General features: G+C 27.9%; 1 protein-coding gene across 1 annotated transcript in view; it reads right to left on the bottom strand.

Moving 5' to 3' along the window:
* Positions 1 to 15,179, bottom strand: part of ush (Zinc finger protein ush) — a 118,483-nt gene extending 103,304 nt beyond the window's left edge. Inside the window, exon 1 of the mRNA XM_089216558.1 lies at positions 14,483 to 15,179. Coding sequence (XP_089072684.1) covers positions 14,483 to 14,567 — 85 coding nt within the window. The 5' untranslated portion in view covers positions 14,568 to 15,179. The remainder of the gene's footprint in view (positions 1 to 14,482) is intronic.
* Positions 15,180 to 15,500: the final 321 nt, after the last annotated feature.

Raw genomic sequence — 15,500 nt, 5'->3', positions numbered from 1 at the left:
ATATTGTCAATGGGCCGAACCCGTGCGCGCACCCACGGACCAACGTGGTTCAGTGCACACGAGCCGCCCCAGTAAGCAATGTAAAAGGGCTGTTAAATAAAAGGCCGTTCTTACAATGTCCGGTTAAGTGTCGGTTAAGACTAACCGGTAGAATTCTATCGGTTAACTCATGATAAATTCTTCCGGTTAGTGTTATCAGGCACTAACCGAGCATTGTAAGAATGGCCCAAAGTACCGAAACGTAATAAATATAAAACACTTTGGCGCGCAGCACCCTGTATACGCATCACGTCAATCTACCCTCTATCGCTCGCGCTACAACGCTGCGCCCGTATACACAGTACAACACACACACACACACACACACACATGTACCATATCTCTGCGTACTTAAATCCCTACCCGCCACCTTCGCTACCACCATATTACTTGACGCTTGCTCGGTAGTGTGTGTGTGTGTGTGTGTGTGTGTGTGTGTGTGTGTGTGTGTGTGTGTGTGTGTGTGTGTGTGTGTGTGTCTGTGTGTCTGTATAATTTCACAACGTTATCTGCACGCCGTCCATCGTTATCAGCGCGCCCGGTAGAAACGACCGTCTAAAAACCTTTTGCCGACGCGCCACCAACACACACACACACGAGTAAGTACACGACGCGTTATCTCTCCCAACATGCACGCACGCACACACACACCGCGTGTACGTATATGATATAATATAACTATACAGCGTGTGCGCGTTCTTTATCAGTATCATGCCGGTAGGGTCTATCCGTCTAACCGTGACCGGTTGTATGCAACAACAAGCGGGCACACACACACACGAGCAGAGTTAGTGTATAATGTGGAGCTGCAGTCGTGGTATATGGTCGCTAGGCGGGAGGCGGTGGTGGAGTGCGCGAAAGAGGGCCGCCGAGAAAGATAACCGGGTACTTATCTATCGTTATACGCGGCCGGGGCGTAAAAACAATGCGCCGTATAATTTTTTTCTCCACACCCTCCCCTCACAACCCGACGGCCCCGATAGATAACGATCCCCAGTATCTCCGGACCTCGATAATAATAATAATAATAATATACAAATATACAAATATAATATTTCATTTTATTATAATATATTATACATTTACGCACAACACAAACTTTGTGTGTAGACCGCACAAACGACGATAACGATATTACATAATATTTTACGGACAGTTTTTAGATTTTTACCACGAAAATATTTTTGTCCCGCGATATGTGGGCATGAGAAAAATCGCGTTAAAATAGTCACCATTTATATATATATACATGCACGACATTACTTACTTAATTATAGCTGTTGTAGGTAGGCCCACTAGGCCCCTTTCATTTTGTGGGTAATTAATAACTAAAAACGTTATGATATGCTAATATATATAGCTATATGAGTAATACAACTTTTTTCGGTCATGATAAATATTGCAACAGTTTATTATAATAATTTGTAAACTAAAACAGTACACTCATTTTAATGCCGTTGCATTTAAAAATATCGCAGACTTATTTTTTTCATTTATAATAATATAGTTATTAAACTGCGAATAAATATATTATTATTAAAATAAATAGCAATTTTTAGATTTAATTATGAATTGAATAATTTATTATATATAGAACACGATAATAATAAATATTATAAGCTTCACATTTTCATACGCATATGATAGAGAACGATTATCTGAATTTAATGAATTGAATTATTAAATCATTTAAGAAAAACACATTCCATTTACTTTTATATTTATCGTAATAACAATTAATGTATAGTAAATAATTTAACATTTCAAATTCAAAATGAGCTAAGAAGTTTGACACTTTAATAACTATAAATTTAAATAAAATCACATTGCGTATACCTACATAATTGTATTCCAATTTAATCGATAGAGAATAATAATAGCTAGATGTTTTATCGTACATGTTTTTTATGCTAATCAATATGGTAAACCCTGTAGCCAATTAAAATTATTTAAATACATTTCTTTTTTCATGTACTAGTGCATAATATGATATGTATATTATATGATGTATATATTATTATGATTTGCCAACTATATTCTAATTACAAGTTACAACTAGGTATGTAAAATTATGAACAATATTCAATTGTTCTTAAGTAAATGTTTTGTATCAAATTAATTAAATGTTTATACATTAATCAGTGAAAAATATCTTTTAAACATAATAATTAATTAAAAAGTCATGATGATTTTTTATTCAATTTAAATATTTGGAAACAATAAATTACACCTCTAGTAAAAAACATAAACATAAATTATTTTTATCTGCAGGTAGACACCACTAAACACTCGACAGTCATTGTATGTGCAGACTGATGCGATGTGATATTATAATGTTAATATTATTTGAATATTGAATGTATACTTAAATTTTAAATTGTCATTATTGTATGGAGAGACATAGTATATTAATATTACAAGCGTGATTTTATTCGATAATAGGTACGTACGGATACTATATATTCTGAATAACGCACTAAAACAAAATTAATTGCATATAGTTCCCTATAATTAAATATGTATCATCAATATTATTGAATCAAATTTATAATTGGAAAAACTAAGTATTTTGAATATTTTGATGTAATATTAATTACTAAACCATCTATATTTTATGTGTTTAACAAAATATTTAAAAATAGTCAAGTTGGTATCGTAGTGTTTTTATGTAATATTCATATAAATTAATAGTGTTGACACATTAACTATAGAGGGGTGACTGTGCGAAAGTTAATCTTTCAGTATATCGCCAATCCTTATTTTGCAATCAAAAAATTACAAAACTTAAAACCCTCCTTTGACATAAAGATCTAGTTATGTATATGATGTACATTATGCCATGGTATCAACACTATTATACCTATATGTTGATTGTTGAAAATGTCAAGCCTTTAAAACTTTTAATTCAAACGATTCTGAACACATCAAAATTATACTATGAATTTATAATATTAAAATTAAAATTAAAATTGGTTAAAATTATAATACTTGTTTTAAAATGCATATAATTTAATTTTCTGAATCATTATAATTTTCTAATTACAACAAAATAACTTATTTCTCTTAAAATTAAAACTATTAATCTTACACATGTTGTGACTAAAGGTAAAATTATATTTGTATATATTTTATATTTATAAGTTATAACTTACTAATAAACATAATATTATCTAAGATATTTTCTTAGTTTATAAAATATTGCAAACTTGTATACCTATACCTAACTACTAGCATATTCAGAATATATAGTGAAAATGCTTTTAATGATACTAATTAGATAAGGTAAAATAAATTATTTAGTATTTTGATATTTTATGATGTAGATAAGGTAACGGTTAAACGACATTCGTTATTCTACACAATGACAAACTCTGGCATTATGAAATCTAATGGATATTTAAAGTGTTTATGAACACGTCAAAAATAAACAGTTTTGTTGAATATTTTTGTAAAAATAAAATATGACTTGAACTAACTATATGCTGCAACTTTTAACACAATGACGTATAATAGGTATTTTGTATTTATAATGCTATACATTTTTACTTCGTTTTTTTCTTTGAACATTTTTATTAATAATAATAATTTAAAAAAAAAACTATTATTCAAATCATATATTTAGAGTTTTTATTATATTATAATATGATTTATCATAATACCGTTGACGAATATTGGCTAAACATTAAGGCTGCTATAACTCTCTACCCAGAAATGTTATTTTTCGTGTATTTGGCAGCGGAAGTATTTTTTCAAAATTATAGTATTAGGTATAAGTTGATATCAAATTTACCCTAAATCAAAATATACCAAGATAAAAAATATTATAGGTAGGCGAGTAAAATAATGGAGTGAAGTAATGAAGGGACAAAACAATAATAATATGCCGGCCGACTACTCAAATTATGCAGCAGTGATGTGAGTTTCACGTTGCAGTGCAAATTACAGTACTGGGCATGTTCTAGTGTTAATAAGCTGTTTAAAAAAAAATTTAAAAAGTCGTAAACTATATTACGATGATATCTTCAAACAAAAAGTAAGAAAAAAAAACGACCAAGGAATATATTATAACAACTGACAAAATTATGTATTATTTCAAATATAATGAGTTGATTATTTCAATTTCCATAAATATTTTCCATAATTGTAGGTACCTACTCTTAAAGTATATTTTAATGAAACCAAATTTTTCTATTTTGAAATAACTAGTCCTTTATTTTAAGCTCTTAATTGCACTTATTTACTCGTAATTCAACTAAAATAATTGTACACGTGTCTATGTTTATGCACGTTTGAACAAATACTAAGAAAAACAATACCTATCTATATACCTACATAATATACGAACGTTAATGTTTAGAAATTGGTATAATTTTTTGTTGGGGAATTAATGAAGTACATGTTTTTTTTTTACAAAATTATAATTATTCATCAATCGTACAATCGTTTAAAAAAGAAACAATTACAAAAACGTTTAACTAGAATAAAAATATGTAGGCATCTATACCTATCGGCTACCGCCACCTAAGTTTCGAGCTATATTCACACAGCAATAAATATGTGGATATTGTGAGTAATAGATTAAAATAAAACAGAAATTTATAACTATATACTATCATCAATATACGTTATATATGCGTACATTTATAAAGCATTCTGATTTATGTGTAGATAATTAGTATATTATTATACTTCAGTATATTACATGAAATTATGTTCTCATTGTGTTCAATATTTTATCCCCTCCGCGAACAACAATTCGTACATGTACGCCACTTATATTATTTAAATAAATGTCTATATTATAATATTTTAGTTCATTGTTCGACGGAATAAAATAATATCAATCATTAATTAGGTACGTATAAAAAATATTATAATCATGTAGGTCATAGGACATACACGCTCAAATGATATCTCATATCTGATAAATTGTTGACATATAGTATGTAACACACAAATCAGTTATCGTGTAAAAGTCAAACCAGTATAAAAACAGTATTACAGTTTGTATACTGGTACCTATATAATAATATGAATTATACGCATTAGTTACTAATAAGTAATATTAATCCACTACAATATTATAATAAGCATAATATATTATACAGCTAAATACATGATATACAATGTAGGTATACCTACTCAGTACATTAGAGACAAAAAACTAAACTGGAAACTGAGATTTTTGGGGAATCCTGTGGTAGGGCATTGAAGGAATAGTTAATTTGCTGCATTTACACAGTTGGGTATAGAAAATAACAATCATCCAAAATCCAAAATCCAAAATCCAAAAGCTCTTTCCACTATTTGCCCAAAGTTTGCAGTGTAAAATCAAAAAAACTAAAGCAATTAACTATTACAATAGTATTCTAATTGTATATAGATTATATTAATTAATTAATAGTTATTATATTATGTAGTTTTAATGTACGGGTGGGCTATGCAACGCTAATATAAGAAGGCGCTTAAAACCACGTAACATTATATTTTTAATTTTGACTATATACGAATATACGTCAGTTTTTAAGATAATTACGACATTTTTTTAAATTAAAATTCACTATTGGAGATAGCTTTATGTAGTTTTATCTAAATCTATATTATATTATATGCTCTTATACAATAATTTGATAATTTTTAATGTGCAGTAAGTGTACTGACATTTTACATGATTTTAAAAAAAAAACCAAAACTACTGAGTGCCTATTTCAAATCGAATTTATACTTCTGACAACGAACTTAAATTAATCTAATGATCAAAGATAATTATGAATTAAAACGATAATTTATAGCTCTAATGCATACTGAAATATGAAACGATTTACAATTTTCTAAGAAAAATAAATACAAACAATAATATACTATGATTAACTACAACCAGAAAAACCGTTTGATGTTTTATTGGCAATTAACTAAGAAACTAACGTAGTAAATATGATTATAATTCATCACTATAGTGACATCACATCGGAGTATAGAGAACTGGCAAAGAGCAAATAAGATAATCTTGACTCCAATAGTGTTTAAAAAAGTTAATTTAGACAAAATGATTGTAGTTATCAAAAACCATAGCTAGATTGTTACGTAATCTAGCATTTAAAATTTATTATTTATAAAACAATTATTTATAATGAATATTGAGTATAGACAAAAATATTATACTTTAATACTTTATCATTTCATTTAAATACGAAATTAATTGTTTTTGATCTAGTGTGCTGTAGTAAAATTCAAACCAATTACAAAGATAAATTATTAACAAGTTTAATGGTACTTTGTTTTAATCATTATTATCGTTATAATTATTCTTATCAAAATCATACTCTATGAAGTGTATACTACAAAATAACATTTGAAATCTATTTATTAGTTATAAATTATATATAATATATTTACTTTTAAAATAAAGCGATTATTTTTTTTTTAATTCCATCGATTTCAGGTGGCATAACATCATAATTGTTGTGTACTTATTAGAAACTAAACTTGACCAGGTAATGGTTGTGTCAACACCCAATTTACCTTAAGCGCATTAAAATGATTCTATAACACAGCAAAACTCGTTAATGTAAAAATGAATAAATTATTATAATAATAAACAAATCCAGTGCATAATATATTATGAAGTCCGAGTACAATTTTATAGCAAGGGGTAGCCGAGGCGAGGAAAAGCGATTTAAATACGAAAGGCGACACGGACGTGTCTCGGCAGTAACAATAGAATTAAATCTACAATATGTGCACAACTTTGGTAAAATAAAATAAAAAATAATAATAGTGCAAATGTGTCAGCATGCATAGATAAAATAATATTATATTTGGTATAGATCCAACTAGTAACGAGAAATGGTGAAATCCTATTATTATTTGTATAATATATTTTATGATTGTGATACATTATTATTTATTATATATATTACATGAAAAAAAATACGACGGCGTTATCAATGACAATTTGCAACGAATGAAAAATCGTATTTCCATTCACCCGACTACCGACTGAACAAAATCTGGGAGGAATAGAATTATCATCGTCAGCTAAAAAAAATTGAATGAGAAGAGTTTTCTTATCTGAAGTAGAATAAAAATGAAATATATGGCACACTAAATTGTTGATTAAATAATTCGAACATTGAAATATATTATTTTGACACCATAAAATATGTTACGTAATAGATAATAATCATCAATGATGTTTTATAAATTATAATATTAGTCTATAGACTATAATAGAAAATCATAGGTTTATTGAAATGGTACCAGTCTTGTTAAGTACCTATACTTAAGTAACAGAAATCAAATACTTTTTTTAATACACGAATATAATATATTTTTTAATACATTTAAAAAAGTTCTAAGACGTATTATTTTAAATACTTTCTCAAAGCATTTGTACTCAAAATCAATTACAATTTTCAAACTTTTTTTTTATTTCCTATTAGGTATACATTTTTATATGAACTACCTATATATGATTCAATCATAATATAAATTTTAAAAAAAATGATCAATGGATATTTGTGTAAGTCATGCCATGTATTATGTATAATAATTTATATTTACTAGAAACTTAATGTTCATAAACACACATAATTAAATAAATTATCATATTCGGAGATACAAGCCATTCATTATACCGCATCATTATAATATAGTAGTTTACTAAAATTAGGAACTTATACTATCACGATTGATGTTATAATATTATATTGAAAATACCTTAATAAACACTTTTAAATTTCTCTCTTCTATGATACATTTTTTTTTTTTTTGTATTTTTTTATATACCTACAATATACTGAACCAAACTTCCAAATAAGGAAAACAGACGAGTCAGTGATTTATATAGTTATACCAAGCGATAAGGCAGTTATAAAATTGTTAACAAAATTCATGTTTAACAAAAAAAGCCATACAATTTCACGTCCTAATTAATTTTAAGCTTAAAAAAAATGTATAAATATAATATATTAATATGTAAGTATCTATAATAAAAACATTTAAGTATCCGTAAGAGAATATTTGTATTTACTCCAATACTTGTATTTACCGAGTATTTTAATTCTATCTATACTTGAGAACTTTAAAAAGGTAAAAATTATAAAACTGGTCGGTAATTGTATGTAGGTATAATATTAAAATTGGTATTAACAATATTATGCTTATAGTAAATATTTTTTTCAAACTTTCTATTATAGATTTAAATTTGAAACCAGAATTAGAATTATTTATATTTTTCCCAATTTTGTTTCATTTTATTATTCATACAATTTAAAATATTTAATATAGCAGTATAAATAATTAAATTACAAAACTTATTAAATAAAAATATCTTTATCTCGATAGAACTGCTTGAATCGTTGGTATATTTTCAGACCATCTTATATCTACTATATAGACGCCACTATTGTGACTGGATAATACGCGAGAGACCCTATTCTATTCATGGCTATTAATTTCCTTTAGATTCAGCAGTAGAACATTCATAACACTGTAACAATGTTCAATGACTATTAAAAGATTAGAAACTCAATAAACATATAATTTATTCTTAACTAAATCAAGTTCTAACATATTCAAATGTATATTTGTCGTTTATTATCATGAATTCATGACAGTAGGTACAGTATAGTTCAAAAACCAGGGAACTCACTTTAACTGTATTCTAAGTTTTGAGAGTAACTCCTTTTTTGGATTACCTAGTTCCCCAATATTACCCAACACTTTAATGACTGTGTTAAATTCAAACTCGATGATACATCTGGATAGGCTAGCTAGGTTGGACAATTAAATTTAATTCTAAATTATGAAGGAGACTGATGGATCAGCGTCTATTACTAAGGATAATTTATGTAGTATATATTAGTCTAAATATTTTGAAAATATCATTGAGTATAACAAATTTAAATGGTGAACATTTTTAAGTCTCTACGATTATTATTTTTCGAATAAAAACAAAATAACTAAAATCGTTTAAGAAAAAATCGTTCTTTTACGTCTGAATGGCTATTCAGTTTCGTAAAAAAAATTAACATAATTTCTGCAGAAACAAAAAACGCTTACGTTAAAATTACTACACGATCTAGACAATTGAAAACTTTAAATGAAATATCATCAATATATCATGCTCGTTTACAATACATTATTAATAACTTATTAATAATAAGTATTTGATTTATAAGCTACAATAATTTACGTCATGTATAATGACAGAACTATATAAGTGTCATTTATTTACTATTTATAAAACGATTGAAACGATTAGAAACGACAACGATGTTCCTGGGTGCCTTAATTATTATTTCAAGTATTTCGGGAGAGATGTAGTCAACGAGTAGATGGTAAATAAGGAGGAGGAGGTTATAATATGATAAATCGATAAAGATAAAAAATAAAATAAAACTTTGGTTTATATACGTATATATATAAAGGTTTCGTAAACAAGAAACGCCTAATGGTCACGTTGTGTCTTGCTCATCGCCGTCCATCCGTGACCCTAGAAAATAAAAAGATAAGAGAATTTTTTTCACCGACTCTTTTTATCCGTGAGAATCGATGACGTAATTATACAAATATTTGAATACGTACAATCGTGTATTACCTGTTGTCGTTTTTCCCCCTCATCATCATCGGTCTAAACCTATATTATACTAATATGATAGCTGATAAGTATATAAAACATGTCGGAGCAATCAAAAACACTAAAGGTCAACATCACACTAATGGTATATTACTCGTGTATTCCGAAAGACTTTAATAAAAATGACAACGTCTTTTTTTGTTATTTATATCGATGTACTAATAATTATATAATTAAAAAATACGAAAAACAATCATATTAAATACCTAGGTACCAACTAACACAATAATTAATTTTATTTTTAATAATACATACCTACCTACGTTTAAATAAGTCTAAATACACGATTAGTAAATTTTAGGTGAATAATATAAGTACGTAACGAATTCCCATTTGATGGAAAATAAATGTAAATATATACCAACTGTTTGCAATGAAGTAACACGCTCAATAAATATATCAAATTCCAAAAATACACTTTAATAATTAGATCGTTATCCGAGAACACATTTTATAAATAAGATGATATAAATTAAAATATGATTTCGATAAATAAAATAGCTAGATACTGTTGTAAGATAGGGTCAATTCGGAATAACTTGTTTTTAGGCAATGTCGGCGCAAAGGTCCTTTAACTTATATCTCTTGATTCTAAGAACTGTTGATTACCATGATTGTTCATTATTATCATTTTATATAATTGTTATCTAATTATAAATCACTTGATCCCTGACAGCATATAACTTATTTTTTATCACCGAATCGTAAGTGAAAATATTATATAGTATCTGCTTTTACCGTTCTATTCAAGGCAGTCGTACAAGAACTAAACACTTTATGTACATTACCATTATCTGGGCCATTATCTATACAAAATATAAATAAGAGACACTTATCCATAACGACGGTCGACGATATTTTTACTTTATTATAATTTTTTTCACGCTGATTTCTAATCATATAATATGTATAACTCAAACAAATTTCGTAACAAATGTTTTATTTATTTTGAACTTAAAAATTATATTGTAGGTACTCAATTACTCAATTGAATTAATTCATTTGAAGATTTTAATATCTAAGGCAATTTATCATTTTCCAAATTTATCATATTGTTTTACATACTTATATCTACTTACCTAAACATAATATACCCCTAACTTTTTTTTAATTTAAAATATTTTAATATTTTTAATCATAAAAATCTTTAAAAATACCTATATTATAACCTCAAGATAATAATGTATACATTTCGATTTTTATTCTTATCTTTTCAAATATTTTTTTTTAAACAACTATTTATTTTTATTAGATATGTGATTCAGATAACTTGGTTTAATTTCATATTAACGATTCTAGAATAAAATAAAAAAGGTAAATTGTCGTAATTTTACCATAAGTAGTAATTTTAGGTAAATAGAATTTAAAAAATAAAAGAGAAATCGTGAGTGGTGATGCTTGAACCCTACGTGTTAAAAGGTTTATATCACATTCATCGACTTACAATGTATAAATAAAACCAAAGTTTCATACCTCAAAAATCTCAAAGATTTGTCTACATAGGAATATAGGATATGAGTATATGACTAAAAATTATAGACTAGAATATACGACAATGTTTTCATCGATTAATTAAGTTTGAAAATATTACAATATTATATTATACTATTATTGCATGTATTTGAATATATAACAAATTTAATAATAGACATTATTTAATTTAATTTAATAATAATAATAATAAATAATTTATACTTATTCGATAGCGTTTTAGACCATTGTTACGGTAGGAGAAATATTTTAGTATAATATTATTAATTAATATGAAAAATAATAAAACTTACATATAATATTTTAGGTATCAAAAACAATTTATAATTTGTATTTTTTGAAGGCCTGTCATTGCTTCTTCAAAACGATTAAGCACTCAATATATCTGTTTAGGTATTTACTATTTATTTATTATTATTTTTGTTATATAGTAAATTATATCAAATTTAAATTACAAAAATCTAAAGTTTCAATTATTCGATTCTGAATAAATTAAACAAACATCATATTGCCTATATTAATTTATTTTCCTACTTCATATTTTGAAAATAGTCGGCTTTATTCTTCTATAATTTTGTTTCAATCATATATTTTGAGTTGTAAGTAATAACAACAGTTAAAAAAATCAAAAGTGTAGTACCTACTACCTATTTCTAAACTCGATCAACGTTGTTCAATTTAAATCACTCGATTTATCAATAAATACATATACGAGTGTTTAATTTAGACAACAATGTAAGTTGTTAATATACTGTAAAATATTATTGAATGGAAAAACATTACTTTAGCATGATAACTATGATAAAACACTAGGCAAGGATTTTATTCCCAAGTAATATGGTATACGACTCACAAGAAAACACGTGTGAAAATATTTGCAAAATTCTTTACCATATTAGGTTTAGGTAACTATTATTTATATAATATCTTTACAATTTACGGCGATACACCGGTAAGACACATCAATCATTTTTACATTTTGCTATTTTTTTATGAACAACACTGATAAGTAATTACTAATAAAAAGTCCTAAAAACTAAAAAGTATTAATTGAGTATGTATAAAAAAAAAATAGGAACTTCGTTTAATAGCTGACAACAGCATTTAATTTATTTAAATATTAATGTTAAATACTAAAAAAAATCATCGTGTAGATAAGAACACATTATTGAACATTTGTTGTTTGTCGAACATTATCTTCACATAAAAATCATCATGCGTCTAGATTAGACATATTATTAACCTCCGCAGCCATGCTTAATAACGATAAGTCAAACAACCATTCGGTGTTTAAAATATAATAATACAATATTTATTATTATTTTTATTTTTGTCAGAATGGGGCGGGGTGAGATTTATCCACAGAGATTATAATTAAAAGAGGGTATATGGAAAGATAACGAAAAAAACTACAACCCAGAGATGACTATCGTTCGGTAACATTGAGAGATTTAGAGATGAAAACGCGGGCCTGGGTCGAGTTATCCAATAATGTTATCAGCAGGATAATGTGAATGCGCTGGGTCCCATCAGCTCTCGGTTAATCTGAACGACTCATCTGGGGAGTCCAACCGAGATGATAGAGCACGAACTATCAAACATCATCAAGGGCAAACCTATATAACCAGTCTACACAAGTATGTATATATACATGAACATATACATACACGTGCTTATAAAATGTGTGTGTGTTATTATCGCAACTATGAGATAGGTCACAGGACCCAATGTGTGACAAACAACATTTTCTTTTTTTTTTCATTTATAACAATATGCAATACAAAATATATCATATCGTAAAATCCGTTTTTGTTTTATTCACAAACAAAAAATAAAAGATAATAACAACAATATTTATTATTTATGTATTTGTATAAACTTTCAGATTTCGATAAATAATCATAAATATTTTAAAACAATTTAAGACACTTTTGTTGAATACAAGTGTAAATGACAACTGTTATTGATTGATTTTTATTTCAAACACAAATAAAAGAATAAAATTATACATTTTCAGAACTGGGTATTGTTTAAAAAATATTATAGGACTAAGTATAAGACTTCGTAAAATTATACAATTTATGTGCGAGAGATGTGAATTTAAAATTGTTCCATTTTACATACAATATGCCAGTAAAAAACAATTTTCAATAATATGACATACGAAATTATACATTTTTACACAAAAGTATATTTAATTCTAAATTTTTTTAAATAAGCAACATTTTCAATGAATTCATTATGTGTACTTGAAAATACACAAAACAAAATCAGTGATCACAATCTATGATATGGAGAGGTGGTTTTATGTCATAAAATAAACACGTATAATTTGAATTCATATAATCTATTTGTTTGATTTTTCGCATAATAATTTTAAAAAAAATCTAATTCGATACTGTATTATATAGATACCTGATTAAAATACAAGGCATGTAATATTTCAATATTTTGTTATATAAACCACGTTAAAGTAAAAATACAAAAGAAACCTTGTTTAATTCGACATTTGTAAAAAGATATTAAGTACTCTTGCAATTATAAAAGGTATTATTTATAAACACGGCCAATGGTCACCCAAAAAATTAAAAGCACCTAGTCACACACTCATGCCGATGCATACGGGGATGATATTCCTAATAATTACACTGTATAGATAGGAATAAACTGGGACAATTTTCTATTGGAGATTTAAATTGATATTAAGACATACTACTTATACTATATTATATACTACTTGCAAATAGTTGACTTTTGATATTTATTTAAATATCGTCAAATAATAATTTATTCGTTGACATTCGTACGTCATTTCTTTATTGGACTCGAGAGACGGATAATCGCTAATTGTAGATTTGAAGAAAAAAAACGCCGCGATACCAAAGTCAGCGATTATAGTACGCGACACTCGAAGTCCACGTGTTCGGCAGACTACTCGATAACTCTTGATAGATATCTCGGCGTATTTTTTTTTTCGTTAGGTACTCTCTTATTCTTGGGTTTTATTATAAATTTTATTAGAATCAAATCCTCTCTACACTCTGCAAGTCCCGCACAACCCGACAACCCTTCTCCTCGAAGCTACGTCGGGACGCGAATAATTGCTGCGGCGATAACAATATTATTAATTATTATTATAAACGAAAATAATTATACGAACTTAAGATAACGACAATGATAATAATCGACTATCGCCTATCGACGAATAAAAATATATTGCGCGTATAGCAAGACGCATAGCGCGTATTATTATTATCATTATTATTAGAATTTACTTATTATAACTGTTATAATATTATTATCGTGTCTTACGTTTCAGCGGCTTCGGGTTGCTCTGTTTCCTCCTGGACATTACGGCTGTTTTCCTGTGACTAACCGTCGGCGATGAGCATCTCATGCGCGACTGCCAGTCGTTATCAATTAACGGAGGCGGTGATGGCAGTCGTTGTACCAGTGACAGGACAACTGCGATAAACGACGCGTTTTTCAATATTTACTCTTCGCGCTCACCAGCCCCGTGCACACAGATAACACGATGTGCAGGTGCCGATACGACCGATTTCACGGCGCCGACTAAACGGTGTCGAACGTTTAATTTTAAATAATTATAATACTCATGACGTATAGTATTGCATAATATTATAATGTACAACAATCCGGTGGGTGTAGGGTTCGACAACGGATTGTCCTCGGTGACTTTTACGACGCAACGATGCGCTGGACGAAAATAATTTTTCTTTCAGGTTTTTATTTCCGGTTGAATTTGACGGTAGTGTTATAATTAATTATTCGTCGATTCAAAATTCGGTTGGAGGGTACTGACGAGAAAACCGACGAAAAGGGTTTTATAAATGAAAAACAAAAAAATAAAATACTAATCCGTGGCGGTTACGGATGATGGATTTTCAAACGTATTATTTTGATAAAGCAAAAGAGCGAGCGCGCACGCGCTCAGTTCACGGACATTGACAAAACAACAGACTACACGAGTCGGACGCGGCAATGCGACTGACGGCGGCGGCGGCGGCACACTGATACGATACGCGACGGAGGCGGTAGCGGCGGCGGCGGCGCCGCGGCGGCCACACCGTTATCGGCGAACGTTACCCACATAATATTATTATTATTTATTATTATTATTTATTAGTATAGTACCAGTAGTAGTATTATTAATATTATTACTATTCTTATTATTATAAATTATGATGAAAAACGTATATTATAATAATAATAATATATTACTATAATATTATCCAGACTTCGAGTGCGATATCGTGAAACTAACTATACACAACAAAAATGTTACAATGCCAGTCTTCTCTATAACACT

The sequence above is a fragment of the Diuraphis noxia genome, unplaced genomic scaffold (assembly GCF_037042655.1).
Source record: "Diuraphis noxia isolate RWA-SAM2 unplaced genomic scaffold, SU_Dnox_SAM2 contig0001, whole genome shotgun sequence".
NCBI classification, from domain to species: domain Eukaryota; kingdom Metazoa; phylum Arthropoda; class Insecta; order Hemiptera; family Aphididae; genus Diuraphis; species Diuraphis noxia.
The sequence above is the reverse complement of the archived record's forward strand: the minus strand, read 5'-3'. Positions and strand labels throughout refer to the sequence as shown.